Here is a 22413-nt window from a genome sequence, read left to right on the forward strand (position 1 = left end):
TCATTACTGGGGGTAGTATCTAGGGCATTAACTATATGTCAGACACTGTGCAAAGTGTTTTACATATTTTCTTTAAACCTTCAAAATAGTTTTATTTAAGAGGATTTATTCTTCATTTCACAAATAAGAAAACTGAAGCACAGAAAAGATAAGGACTTAGTCAAAGGTTACAGGGTTCCTGTGTAGCAGAGCTGGGAAGTTGATTAGACTCCAAAGCAGTGCTCTTAATCCTACTATCTTATGACCTCTATGTGCAAAGAATTTGCATGTGATTCAGACACTCATGACCAGTCTCCCATTTAGCCAAGGACAGAGTGTCTAATATGTGGATCATTCAGGCCTGAGTAACAAAGTACTTACCTGGAGGATAGGAGTGCTTTCCTTCCACAATCCACTCTAATAAAGCCTCTATTAATTCAAGATTAACCTTTTCAAAATCCATGATGGACATTGTTTTGATGACTGATTTGCTAACGCCTGAAAGAAAGATGAAAATCAGAAGGATAATTGTACCTTATTGAAAATAATATGCTTATGAACTAGGCAAGTATCATTTTAATAACACAGCTGTTCACATTTAATGTATGGAAATAAACTTTTTTCTTGTAGTCTCTCAGAAAATACAGCCTCACTAGAAGTAATTTTTGCTTGAACAATGATGCACAGAGCAGGCTCCTGCCCCCTGTTGGAAGGACCCAGATGGGGCACTTTTAACTCTCTTCTCTTCCCTTCTGTCATTCATCACACATTTATTGAGAGTTTATGTTGTGGAAACAAAAATCAAAGTCAAATACACTTTCTAGTGGTTCTCAAACTCCCTAATGTCTCCTAATGCCATGACCCTTTAATACAGTTCCTCATGTTGTGGTGACCCCTAATCATAAAATTATTTTTGTTGCTACTTCATAACTGTAATTTTGCTACTATTATGAATTGTAATGTAAATATCTGATATGCAGGATGTATTTTCATTGTTACAAAGGGGTTGTGACCCACAGGTTGAGAACTGCTGCTTTAGATGCTCCTTCCTGATTCAGTCAAATCATGAGTTAGATCACCTGGAAGGCCAAGTACCAATAACATATGGAAGTCAATGGAAAGACACCACAGCTTTCACGAGCATCTTTGTAACAGTGACTTTTAACCTTTAGGTTTCTTTGAGAAAATGTTAAGTTATGGATCTTCCCTGAAAAATAAATGTGATTTTAGGGGCTCCACCAACATCCCTGAAGTCTACCTGTAGACCCTCAGAGGGCCTATAATTTTCTAATTTATCTGAGGCCTAGTGAAATATACAAGTCTCGGGGTTGTATTATAAGCCTGAGCTCTTTTAAAAACCAATAGTATATTCTCTGATGACTAACTCTTCAAAGACTGCAGCCCATTCTTTTCAAGTCCTCCAAATGGCCCATCACCCTAACTGTAGTCTACCTGGAACAAAATTACTGTAGTTAGTATCAAGGAAGGGAAGCTTCCTTTACATTGCCGAGAAGTTTGAAGGGCAAAAGCAGTTTCTAAATAATGTTCTGATGAAGTGAATCCCATGTTGAAAAGAAAGGAAGAAATAGGCTCCACAAACAAGGGTTTGGTGAGGAAGGCAGAGGACAATCATTTTCTTTGCCAAGATTCCAAATAGCCAGACTTTCCAAAAAGGAGAAAGGACCAGCTAACTGGAAAAAAAAAAGGGGGCAGAGAATTGAAAAAAAAATTTATTTTTATTTTTATTTTTTGACAGAGTCTCACTCTGTTGCCCAGCCTAGACTCCCATGGCCTTAGCCAAGTTCATAGCAACCACAAACTTCGGGGTTCAAGTGATCCTCTTGCCTCAGCCTTCCTTGTATTGGGACTACAGGAACCAGTCACAATGTCTGGCTAATTTTTCTATATTTAATAGAGACAAGGTCTCACTCTTGCTCAGGCTGGTCTTGAACTCCTGAGCTGAAGTGAACTTCTGGCCTTGACCTCCCAGAGTGCTAGGATTACAGGGGTGAGCCACTGTGCCAGCCCTGGTTTTGTTTGGTAGTTTAAACTAATAAAGTATATGGGCGACGCCTGTGGCTCAGTGAGTAGGGCGCCGGCCCCATATGCCGAGGGTGGCAGGTTCAAACCCAGCCCCGGCCAAACTGCAACAAAAAAATAGCCGGGTGCTGTGGCGGGCGCCTGTAGTCCCAGCTACTCGGGAGGCTGAGGCAAGAGAATGGCTTAAGCCCAGGAGCTGGAGGTTGCTGTGAGCTGTGTGATGCCACGGCACTCTACCAAGGGCCATAAAGTGAGACTCTGTCTCTACAAAAAATAAAAAAATAAAATAAAATAAACTAATAAAGTATATACTTAAAAGAACAGGTTCTTATTTTTGAAAACTAGAAAAAGTTTTTTTGTTTTTTTTTGAGACAGAGTCTCAAGCTGTTGCCCTGGGTAGAGAGCCGTCATATCACAGCTCACAGCAACCTCCAGCTCCTGGGCTCAAGAGATTCTCCTGCCTCCACCTCCCAAGTAGCTGGGACTACAGGCACCCGCCACAATGCCTGGCTATATTTTGGTTGCAGCTGTCATTGTTGTTTGGCAGGCCTGGGCTGGATTCAAACCCACCAGCCTAGGTGTATGTGGCTGGCGCCTTAGCTGCTTGAGCCACAGGCGCCGAGGCAGAAAAAGCTTTAAAAATTGAGCTAGGGAGTGTTATTTTCTTTTCTTTTCTTTTTAATTTCCTTTTTTTTTTTTTGAAACAGAGTGTTGCTCTGTTGCCCTGGCTAGGGTGCAGGAGAGTCAGCCTAGCTCATTTCAACTTTAAACTCCTGGGCTCAAGCCTCCCAAGTAGCTGTGATGACAGGCACAGGCACCATGCCCAGATAACTTTTTCTGTTTTTGTAGAGATGGGGGGTCTCACTTTTGCTCAGGCTGGTCTCAAACTTCTGACTTCAAGCAATCCTTCCACCTCGGCCGGCCAAGAGTGCTAGGATTACAGGTGTGAGTCACTGCAACCGGCCATTATTTTTGTGAAAAGGTAAAGAGAACACTAAGATCAACAAGATCAAGTCTTCTTTTTTTTTTTTTTTTTTAGAGAAGTTCATTAATTTGCCAACAAATGAGGAGATTGGCAGACTGCTCTCTCAAAAATACCAGTGTTCCCTGCCTCTTTTTTTAAAATAGAGAAACAGAAGCTCAGAATAGCCAAGGAAAACTCCATTCTCTTTTTTTAGAAAGTAGATCCCAAAGTACCTTTTTTTTTTGAGACAGTCTCACTCTGCCACCTAGGCTCAAGAGCAGTGGTATCTTCATAACTCAAACTCCTGGGGCTCAAGCAATCCTGCTTCAGCCTTCCAAGTAGCTGAGGCTACGGGTGTGAGCCACCACAGGGGCTAATTTTTCTATTTTTTGTAGAACCAGTATGTGTGTGTGTGTCTTGCCTTTGCTCAGGCCAGTTTTAAGCTTCAGATCTCAAGCAGCAGTCTTCCTGTCGTAGCCTCTCAGAGTACTAGGATTATAGGCCTGAGCCACTGTGCCCAGACCCAGAGGTACTTTCTGAATTTTGGTAACCTCTGTGCTTGAATTAGAAAAGCATGGCTTAGATTCAGTCGTAATTCTTTTTTTAAGACAGAGTCTCAACCTGCCACCCTGGGTAGAATGCCATGGCGTCATACCTCACAGCTACCTCCAACTTGGGCTCAAGCAATCCTCTTGCCTCAGTTTTTCTATTTTTAGTAGAGATGGGGTCTTACTTTTGCTCAGGCTGATCTTGAACTCATGAGCTCAAGCTATCCACCCACCTCGGCCTCCCAGAGTGCTAGAATTACAGGTGGAAGCCACCACGCCTGGTCTCAGTCATAATTCTTAAAGAAAATTTTGAAAGAGAAATTAAAGGTATTTTCCTTTTCCATAATTTAATAAGGAAAGGGAATTATTGGCTGATATGAAGTATAAAAAGAACACAAATTTCTGAGACATATTTTAATAAGAATCAGAAATCTGGGGTGGCGCCTGTTGCTCAGTTGAGTAGGGCGCCGGCCCCATATACCGAGGGTGGGGGGTTCAAACCGAGCCCCGGCTGAACTGCAAACAAAAAATAGCTGGGCGTTGTGGCGGGTGCCTGTAGTCCCAGCTGCTCCGGAGGCTGAGGCAGGAATCACGGAAGCCCAAGAGCTAGAGGTTGCTGTGAGTCCTGGGACATCATGGTACTCTACCGAAGGCGGTAAAGTGAGACTCTTTGTCTCTACAAAAAAAAAAGAATCAGAAATCTGGGCCAGGCACAAGTAGCTGTTTGGCAGGCCTGGGCCAGGTTCAAACCTGCCAGCCCCTGTAAATGTGGCTGGCACCCTAGCCCCTGCACCTAGCCTCTTAGACTATTAAAATAACTTCTTCTTCTTCCAGTGGCTTATCCTAACACTTTGGGAGGCCAGAGTGGGAGGATTGCTTGAGCCCAAGAGTTTCAGACTGGTACCAGCCTGGACAACAGCTAGACCCCGTCTCTATAAAAAAAAAAAAAAAAAAAAAAATTAGTTGGGCCTGGTGGAGTATGCCTCGGGAGGCTGAGGCAAGAGGATTGCCTGGGCCCAGGAGTTAGTGGCTGCAGTGAGGTATGACAGTGGCACTATACTCTAGCGTGGACAACAAAGCAAGATCCTTTCTCAGAAAAGGAGTCCACAAATAATACTAAAGCTAGTGGGATATTACAAGGTTATTTAAATAGTCTCAAATATCCTTCCATAAATGACTTATTAGATGAGTATTAAAGGGAAATAAACAGTAATTACACATAGAAGAAACCCAACAAATATGTGTATCACCTCAACCAGGTGATGAAGTTTATATTGCAAATAATGCCAGGCGCAGTAGCTCACACCTGTAATCCCAGCACTTGGGAGGCCAAGGAAGGAGGATCACTTGAGGCCAGGAGTTCAAGACCAGCCTGGGCAACAAAATGAGACCCAGTCTCTACAAAAAAAAAATCACAGCCGGATGCAGTGGCTCACTTCTGTAATCCTAGCACTTGGGAGGGCAAGGCAGGTGGATTGCCTGAGCTTACGGGTTTGAGACCAGCCTGAGCCAGAGCAAGACCTCGTCTCTAAAAAACAGCCAGGTGTTGTGGTGGGCGCCTGTAGTCCCAGCTACTCAGGAGGCTGAGGCAAGAGAATCGCTTGAGCCCAAGAGTTTGAGGTTGCTGTGAGCTACGACACCACAGAACTCTACCAATGGCAACAAAGTGAGACTCTGTCTCAAAAAAAAAAAAAAAAAAAAAAAATTAGCCAGGCATGGTGGTGTGGTTCTGAAGTCCTAGCTACTTGGGAGGCTGAGGCAAGAGGATCACTTGAGCCTAGGAGTTAGAAGTTGCAATGAGCTGTGATTGTACTGCTGGGCAACAGAATGAGACCTTGTCTTTAAAAAAAAAAAAAAAAAGAAAGAAAAGAAAGAAAGGAAATTGCCAGTAATGAGACAAACCAACATGTATCATGAGTCTCCCAATACGAGGCTCTGAGAACTCAACACTGTTTCTGTGGCATCCCAGCCCAACAATGCATACCCTAAATTTAATCATGAGGAAACAGTAGACAAACTCAAATGGAGAGACATTCTGCAAAATAATGTTAAAAAACATCAAGGTCATAAAAGACAAATAAAGGCAAAGACACTGTTCTAGATTAAAAAAAATTAAAGACATATGACCACCGAATGCATTAAAATAGCAATAATGAACATTATTGAGATAATTGGCAAAATTAGAAAATGGACTATAGATTAAATAATAGTATTGTATCAGTGTTAAATCTCTTCATTTTGATCATTTTAGTGACCAGTGAGATAACTGGCAAAATGACAATATGAATTGTGGATTAAATAATAGTATTATAACAGTGTCTTCATTTTGATCATTTTAATGAACATTATTGAGATAATTGGCAAAATGAGAATAGGAACTGTGGATTAAATAATAATATTGTATCAGTGTTTTTTTTTTTTTTTTTTTGTAGAGACAGAGTCTCACTTTATGGCCCTCGGTAGAGTGCCGTGGCCTCACACAGCTCACAGCAACCTCCAACTCCTGGGCTTAAGCGATTCTCTTGCCTCAGCCTCCCGAGTAGCTGGGACTACAGGCGGCCGCCACAACGCCCGGCTATTTTTTGGTTGCAGTTTGGCCGGGGCCGGGTTTGAACCCGCCACCCACGGTATATGGGGCCGGCGCCCTACCGACCGAGCCACAGGCGCCGCCCTGTATCAGTGTTAAATCTCTTAATTTTGATCACTGTACTGTGGTTGTGTAACAGAATGTCCTTTTTTCAGAAGTGTTAGGGGTAAAAGGGCACCCTATCTGTGACTTACTCTCAGGAGATGCATAAAATATATATATATACATATACACATATAGTGAATGATAAGCAAAGGAAGCAATATAGTAACAATTGGTAAAGGGTATATGAGAGTTCGTTGTATAGTCCTACAACCTTTCTATAAATTTGAAACCACATCAAAACAAAAATTTATAAAATACTCAAAAATATAATTTATATTTTACTACCTCCCAGGTTTTCTTTAATGAACACAGATTTCTTTTATAATCCGAATAAAACTCCACTGGCAAATACAACAACAATTACCTAAATGAGTATCTAAACTGCTATTTTTCTAAACGTAAGGTTGTTCTAATAATGAATGAAAGGCAATGTAACTATGAGAAAAGAGTCATATTTTTCCTCTTCTGAATCATGATGGAAAAAAAATATTAGAAATTATTGACATAATTGTAATATTCCCCATGGTGGTGTATTACCTTTATAGCGGGCCAGGAGTTGCTTAAAATCTAACTGTTGGTCTGGCACTGCATCTTTGACAGAATCCTGATCCTGAAGGTGAAGGGAGAGCCTCAGGTCTTCCTCTACTTCTTCAAAAGCAGTTCTGTTCCGCCTTGCTTTAAGCTTTTCCTTTGAAATCTGTTTCATGGAGCGCATATATGGGCTCCCATCCTGTAACACATACCTGAGAAAGACAGACAAAGGAATCTGTATGTAGGTGGGCCTGTTGTGAGAAGTGAAAAGTATTCACTTATTTTATGTTCTTATTTGGCAGAATGTCTCTCTGTTTCTGCCCAAATCCTTCTACCAGTCCAGGAGTCTGCTGGCTATATCCTACTGTAGTTTTGGTTGGGATCACACTGGAATGCTTTTGGGTCTGTCCAGAAGGCCAGATATAAATCTAGAGAAAACCTCTATCCAGGAAAAATGGCATGGACATTCACAAAACACATTTGAGTTGTCCCCTCAGTAACACATCTCGTTTTATTTTCTTTGGCACTCTTATCCTCTCTACTAATTTCAACTCTAATCCCCAGGCAGCTGACTCCCCCTTTCTTACAACCAAATCTAGACCCAAATTTCCAGTTGGTGGCTGAATTTCCTCATAAGGCTGTCCTCAAAACACTGCAAAACTCTTTCTAATTAGACAGTTCAGTATTTGTTTTTTTTTTTTTTTGAGACAGAGTCTCACTATGTCACCTTTTTTTTTTTTTTTTTTTGTAGAGACAGAGTCTCACTTTATTGCCCTCAGTAGAGTGCCATGGCATCACACAGCACACAGCAACCTCCAACTCCTGGGCTTAGGCAATTCTCTTGCCTCAGTCTCCTGAGTAGCTGGGACCACAAGCACCTGCCACAATGCCTGGCTATTTTTTTTTGTTGCAGTTTGGCCAGGGCCGGGTTTGAACCTACCACTCTCAGTATATGGGGCTGGCGCCCTGCCCACTGAGCCACAGGCGCCGCCCTCACTATGTCACCCTTGGTAGAGTGCCGTAGCATCACAGCTCACAGCAACCTCAAACTCTTGGGCTTAAGTGATTCTCTTGCCTCAGCCTCCCAAGTAGCTGGGACTACAGGCTCCCTCCACAGCACCCAGCCACCCTTAGTGTATGTGGCTGGCGCCGTAACCACTGTGCTACAGGCACCAAGCCAAGTTTAGTATTTGTTAGTGATAAAACTATTAGACATTTCGGCAAAGTGGAAAAATTGCTAGATTAGAAACCAAAAGCTCTGTATTTGAGTTCTAAATCTGCCACTAAGCCAACTTGCCATGAGACTTTCAGCAAGTCAGTTTCAAAGGGTTTTATTTTCTCATCTTTTGAAAAATTGGCCTAGATAATTGGTTTGAAATTATTTTTTTTCTGGAGCCTTAAATATTTACCAGGGCCCCAGGGAAAGGCAAGGGATAGGAGCACAATAACAAGTGGGGGCTCCGTCCTCCCCTTCTCTCCCTTTCAGCTAGATCATTCCTGTTTTAGCTCTCACATCTTTATGATTTGCTATAAGATTTTTTTTTTTTCTTTTGAGACAGAATCTCACTTTTGTCACCCTTGGTAGAGTGCCGTGGCATCATAGCTCACAGCAACCTCCAACTCCCGGGCTCAAGTGATTCTCTTACCTCAATTTCCCAAGTAGCTGGGACTATAGGCACCCACCACAACTCCCGGCTATTTTTTAGAGACTGGGTCTCACTCTTGCTTAGGCTGGTCTCAAACCTGTGACCTCAGGGCAATCCACCTGCCTCAGCCTCCTAGAGTGGTAGGATTACAGGCATGAACCACAGCGCCCGACCTCCTATAAGACTTCATTTGCAGAAGGCGTATATGGCAGTTTTTAGAAAAGAAAAGGTCGGGCGGCGCCTGTGGCTCAGCGGGTAGGGCGCCGGTCCCATATGCCGGAGGTGGCGGGTTCAAACCCAGCCCCGGCCAAAAAAAAAAAAAAAAAGAAAAGAAAAGGTCTCAGCTCGGCGCCCGTAGCACAGTACTTACAGCGCCAGCCACATACACTGAGGGTGGCAGGTTTGAACCCGGTCCAGACCAGCTAAACAAGGCAACAAAAACAACAAAAAATAGCTGGGCTCAGTGGCGGGCACCTGTAGTACCAGCTACTTGGGAGGTTGAAGCAAGAGAATTGCTCAAGTCCAAGAGTTTGAGGTTGCTTGTGAGCAGTGATGCCACAGCACTCTACTCTGGGTGACATAGTGAGACTCCGTCTCAAAAAAAAAAAAAGAAAGAAAAGAAAAGGTCTAAAAACCTACGATTCTATTATTTTGACTTCCTGCAACCCCTTCTTTCCATTAAATGCCACACCCTCTTTTCACATTTAACATCCATTTGTTACTGAACATTTACTGAATGACTACTCTGTGCAAGGAATTATGGGAATGGGTGATGGGATCTATAAAAATGAACAAGGAATTTACAAACTAGTGAGAACTGACCAAAATAAAGACAGGTAAATTAGTTGAAAGATGATTTCCTTAGAAACTTATATTCAATAGGAGTGGGATACGGCCCAGAAAATGACAACTTTAAAAGTTCCTTAGGTATTCTTATTGGACACTAAAATTTGAAAGCCACGGTTTTTAGGTTTCTGCTTGAGAACATAGTACCCTTAAGTAAATACAGAATTAGAATTAGGAGGCTTATTAAGAAAGGAAGGAGAGGGGAAAAGGAGAAAATGTCTGAGTTACATTTAAGGTGCTAGACATCAGGAGTGTTTTCATTCTGGAGCTCAGAGCTCAGGAAGGAAGATCCTAATCTGAGAGTTCTTGGCACAGAGATGAAAGCTGAGAGCACGTGAGTTTAAGATAGCCAAGAACAGTTTAATAGTGAGAAGAAACAGTATAAAGAAGTGAGAAGTATAAAATAGTGAGAAGAAACAGAATAAAGAAGTGAGAAGTATAAAATAGTGAGAAGAAACAGGATAAAGTCCAAGACCAAAGCATAAGAAGAGGAAAAGGAGGGCCTTCAAAGGAGACAGATACGTTTATATACAATGGACAGTACCATTTTCTATCTAATACAGAAGCTATTTACACAGAATTTTTTTTAAGACAGGATCTTGCTTTGTTGTATTCTAACAATTCACTAAAACCTCAAATTCCTGAGCTCAAACATCCTCCTACCTCTGCCTCCTGAGTACCTGGGACTACAGGTGACTGCCACCATGCTTGGTTACATTTTCTATTTTTTGTAGGGACAGTCTCACTATGTTGCTCAGGCTGGTCTCAAACTTCTGGCTTTAGTGATCCTCTTGCCTTGGTCTCCCAAAATGCTGGCATTACAGGTATGAGCCACCACACCCAGCCCAGACATTGCAAATTCCATGAGAGCAGAATGATGACAATAATGATAGCCAACATTTATAAGAGCACGCACTATGTGCTAGGCACAGTTCTAAGCACTTTGCAAGTATTCATTCATTCATTCATTCATTCATTCTTACAATAACCCTGTAAAGTAGCTACTATTAATGTACCCACTTTACATATGATTGAGATGCAGAGAAATTAAGCTACTTGTCAAAGTTACAGGTGGTAAGGAGAGGGATTTAAATACTGGCAGTCTATTTGTTGAAAGAAAGGAGAAAACAAAATCCTCAAATAGAAAATTTAGAAGAAAATAACTTTGTGGCATTTTGGCTAAGATCAAGTATAGAAACATTAGAAGAAAGATTAACATATATTAGTATCTGGCACACTGGGGGTAAAATATTAATTCTATTTTCAAAGACTATCGTTGAATCTTAATTAATATCATCCTTACTTTGTCAGAGCAATTGCATCTTCCAAAAAAAATTGATCGACAGGAAATGTACGACCTAGAAAAACAAGACAAAACAGAAAAGCTTCAGAATATCTATTCAACCATCTTGAAATATTTTATATGTACAAAATTCTCTTAAAGCTTGGCACAGTATGTTACTATTTGTTCTGTGGTCTTAAAAGTATCAAAAAAAAGCTTTTGGTGACAGAAATTAGAAAGGGTAGATTCCAAGTAGTATAATGTGGTACACAAATAGAACAGAAGTGATAGAAGTACACAGATAAAGAAACTGTAACTGGCTAGGAAGACCCTTTTCACCTGTTACACCTTCACCGCCTCCCCAATCCCCCCCATCGGTGACTTTAAATATTCAATGATGTATTCTAGATCAAGCGCAAAGTTTTTTCCTTCAATCTATTGTCAATATATTCTATAACTACATTAAACTGTACTATTATTTATCAATCGGTATTTTCAAATTATCCCGTTGATATTCAACAGGAGAAGGATAAACTAAAGCTCAGGGTGATAAATTAATCCCACAAAGAGACCGTGGAAGTGCCAAAAGAAAACACAGACTATTTAACTTCACTTTCTTTTAGAGTGGACCAACATCCAGAAATTTAGCAGAATCCAAAATTGAAAAAATATTCTATACACAGATACGACTTTCCCTCTTACGATAGATTACCTCTATAGACTCAAATTTTCATCTTTCTTTTTTTTTTTTTTTTAAGAGGGCCTAAAGACCCTTTTTTTTTTTTAAATTTTTTGAGACAGAGTCTCACTTTGTTGCCTGCCGTGGCATCACAGCTCACAGCAACCTCAACTCTTGGGCTTAAGTGTTTTGCCTCAGTCTCCCAAGTAGCTGGGACTATAGGCATCCGCCACAACACCCGGCCATTTTTTGTTGTTGCAGTTGTCATTGTTTTAGCCGGCCCAGGCCGGGTTCGAACCTGCGAGCCTTGGTGTATGTGGCTGGTGCCCTACCCAGTGAGCTTTGGGCACTGCCTCAGATTTTCATCTTAAACACAATGGAACTCTCAAAATCCTTAATAACCAAGACTTCTAATACTTTTTGAGGAAAAGGCATAAATACCTATCAATTTACATTTCAAAAGAACTTTAAAATAATTATATTTGCTCATTAGAATGATACATATTTAATGTTGCATTTTAATCACCTGGTATAGTAATAACTGGGCAGAAATTGAAATATTCTGAAAAGAGCTCAGCGTTTAAAGTTGCGCTCATTAGAATAACTTGAAGGGTTGGCCTCTGCAACACAATGTCCTTCAAAACTAGCAGCAAGAAGTCACTAGAGGAAATAAAATACTGAGAATCAAACAAATTGAATACATGAAAATTAATAATTGTTAATATATTTGAGCAAGAGATACGTAAGACCTCTGTGAAAAAAAATACAACACTCATTGAATGAATTGTCACATTTCTGGACAGGAAGCTTTATAAGCTGAATATCCCTTATCTGAAATGTTAGACATAGAAGTGTTTCAGATTTTGGAACATCTGCATATACATAATGAGTTATTTTGGGGATAGGACCTAAGTGTAAACTCTAGCTGTCAGGTGTAGGATTTTCTACTTGTGGTGTCATATCAAAAGGTCTAGGTTTTTTTTTTTATTGTTGGGGATTCATTGAGGGTATAATAAACCAGGTTACACTGATGGCATTTGTTAGGCAAAGGCTCTCTTGCAATTGTGTCTTGTCCCAAAAGGTCTAGGGCAGGGGTCCTCAAACTACGGCCCACGGGCCACATGAGGCAGTGTGATTGTATTTGTTCTCATTTTTTTTTTTACTTCAAAATAAGATATGTGCAGTGTGCACAGGAATTTGTTCATAGTTTTTTTTTAAACTATAGTCCGGCCCTCCAACGGTCTAAGGGACAGTGAACTGGCCCCCTGTTTAAAAAGTTTGAGGACGCCTGGTAGGGTTTTTGAGCATTTTGGATATCATATTTTTGGATTAGGGATGTTCAACATGTATAAGGATATCAATTCTCTCCCAAATAAACTAAATTCAGTGTAGTACCAATTAAAATACCCACAGGATTCACCATCAAATTTGATAATTCTACTTGATATCTATGTGTACACAAAAATGCATAAACAAAGAATTTTATGATAGTATTGTTTGAAATAGTAAAACAATGGAAGCTACCTAAATGTGCATGGTTAATTGTAACAGTCATCCAGTCTATGGAATAACATGAGGCAGGTAAAAGGAGTTAAGTTAGAACTCCAGGTAATGCAATGAAAGTATCTCTTAAATACAGTGTTAAAAAAAAAAAAAAAGCAGCCATGGATCAAAACTGTAGAATGGCAATACCCTAATAGCTCTCCCTACTCCAGCTCTTTGCCCTCTCACAATCTATTCAAAATACAATCGGCCAGTAATACTCTTCAAACACAAATCTGATTGTGCCACTCTTCTCTCAGAATCCTCCAATGATTTCTCATCAGTCATCCTCTTCACCCCACCCCCTCGTTCCCACTGCTCTCCCTCCAGCAACTATCCCCTCATGTCCGGGCATCCGCCTCAGGTGTTCTGTGCACAGTATCACTCTACCTGATCAACGGGCTCCCCTTAGGGACACGTGGGGAGCTCCCTCACTCCCTTCAAGTCTTTACTCAGAAGATATTTTTTCATTGATGCCTTCCTTGGCTACCTTACTTAAAATTTCAAATGTTCCACTTCTTTGCATTTCATATTGTCTTTTCCCTGGCTTATCTTTTCTTCTTGGCACTTAACATCCAAGTAGATAAGTATTTTACCTATTTATCTTGCTTGTTGTTGGGTTCCCCCACTGGAATGTAAGCTCTACAAGGACAAGGATATTGGTCTATTCCATCCATTACTCTAATATCTGGAACAATGCTTGGGACACAGTAATTCCTCAATACATAGTCCTTTTTGTTGTTGTTGTTGTTGATGCCTGGCTTATTTTTCTATTTTTAGAAGAGACAGGGTCTCACTCTTGCTCAGGCTGATCTCAAACTCCTGAGTTCAAGCAATCCACCTGCCTTGGCCTCCCAGGGTGCTAGGATTACAGGCATGAGCCACTGTGCTTGACCTAAATATTCATTGTTACTATATGAATATATCATTTGTGTAAGAAAAAGAAGTCAGAAAATGGACATGTCTATTTTTTTTTTGAGGCAGTCTCAAGCTGTTGCCCTCAGTAGAGTGCCGTGGCATCACAGTTCATAGCAACCTCAAACTTTTGTTCTTAAGCGATTCTCTTGCCTCAGCCTCCCAAGTAGCTGGGACTAAGGCACTGGCCACAATGCCTGGCTATTTTTTTTTGTTGTTGTTGCAGTTGTCATTGTTGTTTTAGCTGGTGCAGACTGGGTTCGAACCCACCGGCCTGGGTGTATATCGCCAGCGCTCTACCCACTGAGCTATGGGTGCCGCCCATAAGTGTCTATTTCTAATAAACATACATATGTCAATGCACAGAAGTACAGGTTGCCAGTCTTAATCACTGTAATACCTCTAGGAAGGAACTAGGAATAGTTTGGGAGTATCAAGAGGGACTTTACCTGTACTGCTTGAATATTTTTTTTTTCATACTGTAGAATTATCTTTTTATTTTGGATAAAAACCCACAGTAATTTTGGGGAGCTGTAATTAAGATTTAACAGCATTATAATTCTAACGAATAACTTAAATATCCTCTTGAGATAAATATAATAATATTTTATGGATATTTTGGAACCCCAGTATTAAGACTACAAATACACACTAGCCTACATCTATCACCAATGACTCATACTGTTTCTTTCTAATGAATTAACCATTACACTTCCAAAGTTCTGAAATGGCCAACAGACCACAGAAAGATAATTCTTTAGGCTCCTGCTTGAAACCAACAGCTTCAGCAAACTGCTGGCCTTGATTCAGGGCCAATGCTTGAATATTTAATGAGAATATATTCTTATACTAATTATTCCATATTTTGTCATATATAATGCATACTTTTTGCCCAAATTTTTGAGGGAAAAATAATGATGTACGTGATGAGTACTAATTTGCCATCTATATAAATGTTTATTGTATTATTTATGTTTATGCATTAAAAGTGTAACTCTAGAAAGCAATAATGATATCTGTGTGTAAAATAATATCCTGTAATATAGTAATCAGTTTTGTCAAACTTACAAGGCACTTGGAACCAAAACATTTTCAGCCAACAAAGAGTGATGTATTTTTCTTTGTATACTTTAGGTGGGATCTAGCAATCTAGCTGATTATTTTTTACAAAAAGTTACTGGAAAACGTGAAAAGCAATTGCAGTGGACTTGAAAACCCAACTTACTAACCAGCCAACTGCAACCTCTTGATGTGTCAGTAAACAACCCCGTTAAGGCCCTAGTGAAGAAAGAGTGGACCTTGTGGATGCACTTAGCTGCTAATGACATAACACCTACAGGCAGAATCAAGAAAGCATCCATCACCCAGGTTTGTGACTGGATTCTAAGAGCATGAAATGGTATCAAGAAGGAAGTGGCTGTGAAATCCTTTAAAAAATGTGGCAGCTCGGCGCTTGTAGCTCAAGTGGCTAAGGCACCAGCCACATACGCCAGACCTGGCAGGTTTGAATCCAGCCTGGGCCTGCCAAACAACAATGACAACTACAACCAAAAAATAGCCGGGCGTTGTGGCCGGCACCTGTAGTCCCAGCTACTTGGGAGGCTGAGGCAAGAGAATGGCTTAAGCTCAAGAGTTTGAGGTTGCTGTGAGCTGTGATGCCACAGCACTCTACTGAGGGCGACATAATGAGACTCAAAAAAAAAAAAATCCTCCTGCTTCAACCTCTTGAATAGCTGGGGACACAGGTGCCCACCATTATGCCTGGGTAATTTTTCTATTTTTTATAGAGATGGGGTCTTGTTCTTCCTCACACTGGTCTTGAACTCCTGGCCTCAAGTGATCCTCTTGTCTTGGCCTCCCAGAGTGCTAGGATTACAGGGATGAGGCACTGTGTCCAGCCAATAATTTTGATTTTATGCCTTTTTTTTTTTTGAGAGACAGAGTTTCACTTTATCACCCTTGGTAGAGTGCTATGACATCACAGCTCACAGCAACCTTCAACTCCTGGGTTTAGGCGATTCTCTTGCCTCAGCCTCCCCAGTAGCTGGGACTACAGGCGCCTGCCACAATGCCCGGCTATTTTTTTTGTTGCAGTTTGGCTGGGGCTGGGTTTGAATCCACCACCATCGGTATATGGGGCCGGCACCCTGCTCACTGAGCCACAGGCCCTGCCCGCCTTACCTTTTATTGTCTTCTAATTCCAGAAAATGCTTTTATATCCAGGGTGCACAGGCCCCCTGCCCAGAAGTCTGGCTCCTGCTGCTTCCCCCTCATTTACTGCACACCAGCTGCACTGGCCTTCCTTCAGTTTCTGGACCCGCAAAGCCCTTTCCCGCTGCAGAATCTTTACACACGCCCTCCTTGCCCTTATTTGTCATATGGGATGCCTTCTCATATTTCAGTATTCAGTGTATTTTTTATTTATTTTTTATTTTTTAAACATGTTTAATACTGTATAGACAATCTATGTAAGTTATCATAATAATTTTAACATATAAAAAGGTAGGATACATTTTGTCCTAAAAGAAAGGATAGGCTTTTAAATTAAATAACACAAAATAAAGAATATTTTTATTTTTTTCATTTTTGCCTCCATCAGTGTATAGACCCTTGAGAAACATTGCCATACAGGATTGCTGGGATAGCATAGAATCTACCTTGGAATCTTGGAGAACCCTCTGTGTTGATATCCAGGAAATGACTCAAAAATTCTTTTCCTCATCCCCAATTCAAAAATAAAATATATAATAGATATATTTACATGGATCTGTGGCCTGTAACAGAGATGTGGGTATTATTTTATGTTTGGACTAGAGTTTATAGGGCTTAAAGTGTGTACTTGCATGTCAAATTGCCTGTATTTGAATTCTGTTTTTTACTGTGATTATAAACGAATTATTTAACCTCTTTTCCCTCTGTTTCCTTAGTACTGTTAAAAAGATTAAGTGAGGTGATTCATGCAAAGTAATTAGTACAGTTTCTGGCACATAATAAGTGATCCTTGCTCCTACTCTTGCTGCTGCTGTTATTGCTAGTGCTTCCTTATTAACAGTATTGCTGCACTTAAGGTAATCATGGAGTACCAGCTGCTGCATACATATTTTTGGTAACTCTTCCATTCCTGTGAGTTGATATTTATGCTGATAAGTTATGTAAATAAGTAAGGCAATTTTGGAAAACATAAAGCTTCCTGTTAGGGAATTTTTTTTCTTCTTAATAATTTAAAAGTTCTACTGAAAAATTGTAAACTAGCTGCCTCTTCATGCTACCATAATCCACAAAGCAACTTGTAAATGAAGAAAAGTGAGACCCCTTAACCCATTTAGATTTGCTGAGTGATATTTGTGTTGGCTACTGTGGATATTATGTTTCTTCCAGGCAAAATTTTTGTATGTACCATGTGAACACTTTATTTATGTTTATGTCCACATTCACCTATAGCAGTGATTTTCAACCTTCCTAATGCCGCAAACCCTTTTAATATAGTTCCTCATGTTGTCGTGACCCCCACCCATAAAATTATTTTCATTGCTACTTCATAACTGTAATTTTGCTACTGTTATGAATTGTAATGTAAATATCTGATATGCAGGATGTATTTAGGCGACCCCTGTGAAAGGGTCATTCTACCCCCAAAGGGGTCGCTACCCACAGGTTGAGAACCGCGGATGTATATGCTGTAGTGGAAATTTCAGGTCTTGGTTCAGTATTCAGTTTAAATGTTATCTCTTCAGAGACGTGATCTCTGATCATCTTATGGGTCTCTCCCTCCAAACACAGCATCCTGTTTATTCCTTTATAATACTTATTCCAATTTGTAATTATTTGTTTATTTCTTTCTTCTTCTTTTTTTTTTTTTTGCAGTTTTGGCCGGGGCTGAGTTTGAACCCACCACCTCTGGCATACAGGGCCAGCACCCTACTCCTTTGAGCCACAGGCACCATTCTGTTTATTTATTTTTTGATCATTTCTTTTCCTACCAGATTGTAAGAGATGAGGGAGAATCATATATGCTTATTCACCATTGTATCCCAGCAACTAATATACCACTTGGCACTTCATACAGGCTCAATAATATATGCATGAGTATCAGGACTGAAGGAACACCCCAATGAACAATGAAGGAAGCTCATACTGACCAGCCCATCAACTACAGCACGCTCTACATCTATTATTCCTACTAGATACAGTATTCAACTTAGCACAATGCCCGAGAGGGTGGGAAGTCTAATCTAAAGGATAACTCCATCTAATACAATGACTCTTCCAGTGATGAACATGTCCTCTCCTAGTATTTTTAGTGTTTAGACCCTGGAGATCAGGAAGGCAGTTTCTCATGTCCAACTTAGGCCTTCCCTATGGCAAATTACCATTATAAACTATGAAAATGAGTTGGAAGCAGAGCCAAAATTTTTCGCTTGTGTCTTCTTTTTATGTGTGTGGATGTTTCACTGTGAGAATCTTTGTCTTACCTTTCTTCTGTCCTCTCGTGAACTTCATCAACAATGATATGGGTGACTCCTTGTAGAGTTATATCTCCTTCTAGCCTTCTCAGTAGCACTCCTGTGGTGCAGTATAACAGTCTGGTAGCTGAGGACTTACATAAAAAGGGCAATGTAAAGCATCAATGAAATTTTTGAAAAAAGGAAACACTGTACTGGCAAGCCATTCTGAATAGAGATAATGGATATTAAAAGCACTAGCAATTCCCTTTATTATGAAACCATACTAAATGTACAGTTTCTTGCCAGGGACAATATTAAAAGCCTTTCTACTTCATATCAAAATTTTAAGATTTTCATAAAAAGCATTAAATAGTTATTATGAAACATAAAAAAAAGTAAGTGACAAAATTAATTCTGAATTCTGAATCCTTATTTGATTATGTGGATTAAGTCCCAGGTTCAAGAGGAAAACAGCATTTATGATCACTTCTGTCAATAAAAATAAAAAAAAAATTAGTAAGCCAAATAAAGAGTTTGTATATCAAATATTTCTGAAAGAATTTCAGCCCTATTGAGGATGGTCATTAGCAGAAAATAATCCGGGAGGATATATCCCCAATTGCCATGAATCCCCTGACCACCTCAAACTCTTTATACATATAATATTTACAGACGAAAGCTGAAAATTATAAATTTCTGTATCAGAAAATACCCAGAGCATACAAACCTTGACACTTTCTAATCGAATCTGGTATCCCACGGTCAGACCCACCCGCTCTGCTCTTTCTTTAGCAACACGTTCAGCAACAGAGATGGCAGAGATTCGTCGGGGTTGGGTACAGATGATGTTAGCCACCTTCTCAGGTGGCCCACTCAGAGAATCATCCAGAATAAACTGTGGAATCTGTGTGGTTTTCCCACATCTGTATGTCAAAACAAATAAGTCCTAAAATGAAGCTTTCGAGAGCCAGTTAAATAAAGAAGCAGTCATATGCAAGGAAGAAAGTGACAAGGTATTATAGACTAAAAGCTGTTCAACTCCAAGTATCTTCTAAAACTACCCACAGACTTACTACCTAAGGCTGAGCGACTCTAAGAATTTGGACTCTGCTTAACAAAGCAATCGAATAATAATTCAGTATCATTCGTAAAATTGGGACTATTGAATAGATCAGGTTAAGACCTGTAAATGTGAACTCTACATATGAATCCTAAAGAAGACAACCTCCAACTCCTGGGCTCAAGCGATTCTCCTGCCTCAGCCTCCTAAGTAGCTGGGACTACAGGCGCCTGCCACAACACCCGGCTATTTTTTTTTTTTTTTTTGGTTGCAGCTGGCATTATTGTTTGGCAGGCCCGGGCTGGATTCGAACCCACCAGCTCAGGTGTATGTGGCTGGCACCTTAGCCACTTGAGCCACAGGCGCCGAGCCTAGCTTGTGATTTTTAAAAATACTTTATATTTTTCTCTTTGATAAATATTGATTTAGCTATAATTAGAATGAGGTTAAAAAGATAAAGTAAAATACAGGAGTACTACTATATCATTGAGTCTGAGGACAAATGTAATTACTAAATGGTATACTCTTGGAGCTTGGCGCCTGTAGCTCAGCTGCTAGGGCGCCAGCCACATACACTGGAGCTGGTAGGTTCGAATTCAGCCCCGGTCTGCCAAACAACAATGACACGCTGTGGCGGGTGCCTATAGTCCCAGCTACTTGGGAGGCTGAGTCAAGAGAATTGCTTACATCCAAGAGTTTGAGGTTGCTGTGAGCTGTGACGTCACAGCACTCTATCGAGGGCAACAAAGTGAGACTTTGTCTCAAAATAAATAAATAAATAAATAAATTGTATACTCTTGAATGAAGAACTAAATTAAGCCTGAAATCTGCCGCTGCCAAATAGGCTTGTGTAATATAGGAGAGTATGAAATAGGAAAAATAATGTACCTCCAGTTGTTCTTAAAAGAAAAATAAAAACTGCAAGGAAATCAGAATAAATTCAGATGATGAAAAGCTTTCAAGCTAAATGTTTAAGAACTATTCTTTAAATTTAAATATGGGAGAGCTGTGGTGGTCTCCTTAGCACAATGGCTGCGTTCTTCTGTTAGGTCCAAGGACCTGGCACCGCCTGGTCCCTAACCTGGGCCCGTGTGGTTAGAGACTCCTCAAGTTGGAGAAGGGAGAAAGATGGCTGCTGCTTTGTTGCATAAACTGACCACAGCCTCTAGCAGAGGGAACCTGTAGGAGTTACCCTGTGTGGGACCAACTAAGTATGTGAAGGAACCAGCGTGCAGGATGAACCTTGTTCCAAACTGCCTCTTTGAGAAACAGAGGACTCCTGTGGATGGAAGGTCCTGGGAGAGTCTATACTTTTGGGTCTGAATCCAGAGCCTGTGTATGTGGCCTTGAAGAAAAGTCCCCAGTTATTGAAACTGTCAATAATGCATGTGAAGAAGTGCTCCATATACCTGCGAAAGCTTGGACTTGGAGAAGGTGGACTTAAAGGCAAGAAGAGACCTAGAATACAAAGTTGGTGCCTTTCAGATGGGAAGCCAGAAAAAAAACAAGAATTGAGGGAGGAAATTAAAGAGGGTGCTGCACAGTTACTCTGAAATTTTCACCACGCATCAGTGGGACTTCGATGGCATTGTCCGGGTCCTCAATGAGAAGTGCCTCTTCACAGCACAGCAAGTAACTGACACTTTGCACAGACGCCCCTGTGTTCTTCGGGCAGACCCCAGTGAATTGGAATACAAATTCCAGTTTTTCTTCCCCCTCCTGCCCCTTTATTTCCTGCTACATTTTTCTCAGTATGAATTTGAAAATGCTTTGGAAACTGCCAACACAAACGTCAGTATCACAGTTTACAGTATGCATACTTCAGGATGGGAGTTAAGCATCTGGATATAGTAAGGAGTCAGTTCTTGCAGTACTCAATAACCAAGATTACACAGAGACACGTGTACTTGGAGCGCCTGGGACGGTACCAAACCCCTGATAAGAAAGGGCAGACACAGATCTCCAACCCATTACTGAAGGACATCCTCAGAGTTTCAGAGGCTGAGTTTTTGGCCAGGACAGCCTGTTCTTCTGTTGAGGAGTCTGAGGTTTTTAAGAAGCTCCTGGCTCAGGAGGAAGATGAGGAGTCTGACAACGGCATGTCAGACGACGAAGGGGAGAGTCTGGGTGAGGCTGAGGAGGATGAGGAGGGGCAGCGGCTATGAAGGAAGGACAGGGCAGAAGGCCCCAGAGACAAGGGATGTGTCCCTTCTCTCAAAGCTCTTGGGACTTCCACTTGGATCTTTTAAAGTTATGTTTCATTCTAAAACCGATCTTTTAACATAAAAATTATTATAAATCACCTAAGAAGCAGACAGGTCACACCAGATAGGAAATGTGTTACTTGCCCTATTGCTGAGTATCTATAGGCAGGGCCCTGTTCCATACTAAAGAAAAGACTTACTTGGAGCTATTAAAACCCAGCAGATTCAGGGCGGCGCCTGCGGCTCAGTCAGTAGGGCGCCGGCCCCATATACCGAGGGTGACGGGTTCAAACCCGGCCCCGGCTGAATTGCAACCAAAAAATAGCTGGGCATTGTGGCGGGCGCCTGTAGTCCCAGCTACTTGGGAGGTTGAGGCAAGAGAATTGCTTCAGCCTAGGAGTTGGAGGTTGCTGTGAGCTGTGTGAGGCCACGGCACTCTACCGAGGGCCATAAAGTGAAAACTCTGTCTCTACAAAAAAAAAAAAAACAAAACCCAGCAGATTCAATGCATCAAAAACAAATAAATAAATAAAATAAATAAATTTAAATATGGGCCTAGTTAAAAGTCTTCCGCTGGATCCGTTGCCTTAAAATTGTCTCAATGTAGAGGTACGTAGTATCTTAAATTTCTAGATAGATTTGTTTCTTTTTTTTTTTTTTAATTGAGACAGAGTCTCACTTTGTGGCCCTTAGTAGAGTGGCTGTGGCGTCACAGCTCACAGCAACCTCCAACTCTTGGGCTTAAGTGATTCTTTTGCCTCAGCCTCCCAAGTAGCTGGGACTACAGGCACCTGTCACAACATCTGGATGTTTTTTGGGGGGCGGGGTTTGAACCCACTAGCCCTGGTGCATGTGGCCAGTGCCCTACCCACTGAGCCTCCCCCTAGATAGATTTCTGAGTTTTTATTTTTTTATAATTTGGCTCTGTTGTAATTTGGCTCTATAGAAGCTGCAATAATAGCTTTTGTGAAATATTTAATATTTGATAGGAAAAAGTGCATACAATATCAAGTACAGGATTTTTTAAAGCAGAACTGGTT

The 22413-nt window shown here is 40.8% G+C and overlaps 2 protein-coding genes and 1 non-coding gene across 6 annotated transcripts in view; 1 reads left to right on the forward strand and 2 right to left on the reverse strand.

The window, feature by feature from the left end:
• DHX57 (DExH-box helicase 57) overlaps positions 1 to 22413 on the reverse strand; it is a 91190-nt gene that overhangs the window by 38563 nt on the left and 30214 nt on the right. For all 4 annotated transcript variants that reach the window (XM_053587730.1, XM_053587734.1, XM_053587731.1 and 1 more), the window contains 6 exons: positions 18837 to 19032; positions 18137 to 18261; positions 11734 to 11867; positions 10550 to 10604; positions 6761 to 6966; positions 361 to 477 (listed from right to left, as the gene is read on the reverse strand). In XM_053587730.1, the coding sequence (XP_053443705.1) occupies positions 361 to 477; positions 6761 to 6966; positions 10550 to 10604; positions 11734 to 11867; positions 18137 to 18261; positions 18837 to 19032 (833 nt within the window). The remainder of the gene's footprint in view (positions 1 to 360; positions 478 to 6760; positions 6967 to 10549; positions 10605 to 11733; positions 11868 to 18136; positions 18262 to 18836; positions 19033 to 22413) is intronic.
• On the reverse strand, positions 14344 to 14480 carry LOC128585235 (small nucleolar RNA SNORA2/SNORA34 family). Its single transcript, XR_008379959.1, has one exon. It is a non-coding gene; the product is annotated as a small nucleolar RNA SNORA2/SNORA34 family (small nucleolar RNA).
• LOC128583538 (transcription termination factor 4, mitochondrial-like) lies at positions 20923 to 21450 on the forward strand. The gene has a single exon (XM_053587735.1). It carries the CDS (start codon positions 20996 to 20998, stop codon positions 21332 to 21334), a length of 339 nt encoding a protein of 112 aa, XP_053443710.1. The 5' UTR covers positions 20923 to 20995; the 3' UTR covers positions 21335 to 21450.

This window comes from Nycticebus coucang, chromosome 4 (assembly GCF_027406575.1).
Source record: "Nycticebus coucang isolate mNycCou1 chromosome 4, mNycCou1.pri, whole genome shotgun sequence".
Lineage (NCBI taxonomy): Eukaryota > Metazoa > Chordata > Mammalia > Primates > Lorisidae > Nycticebus > Nycticebus coucang.

Coding starts and splice junctions, on each gene's coding strand:
- LOC128583538 (XM_053587735.1), top strand. CDS start 20,996: ATGGGAGTTAAGCATCTGGATATAGTAAGGAGTCAGTTCTTGCAGTAC.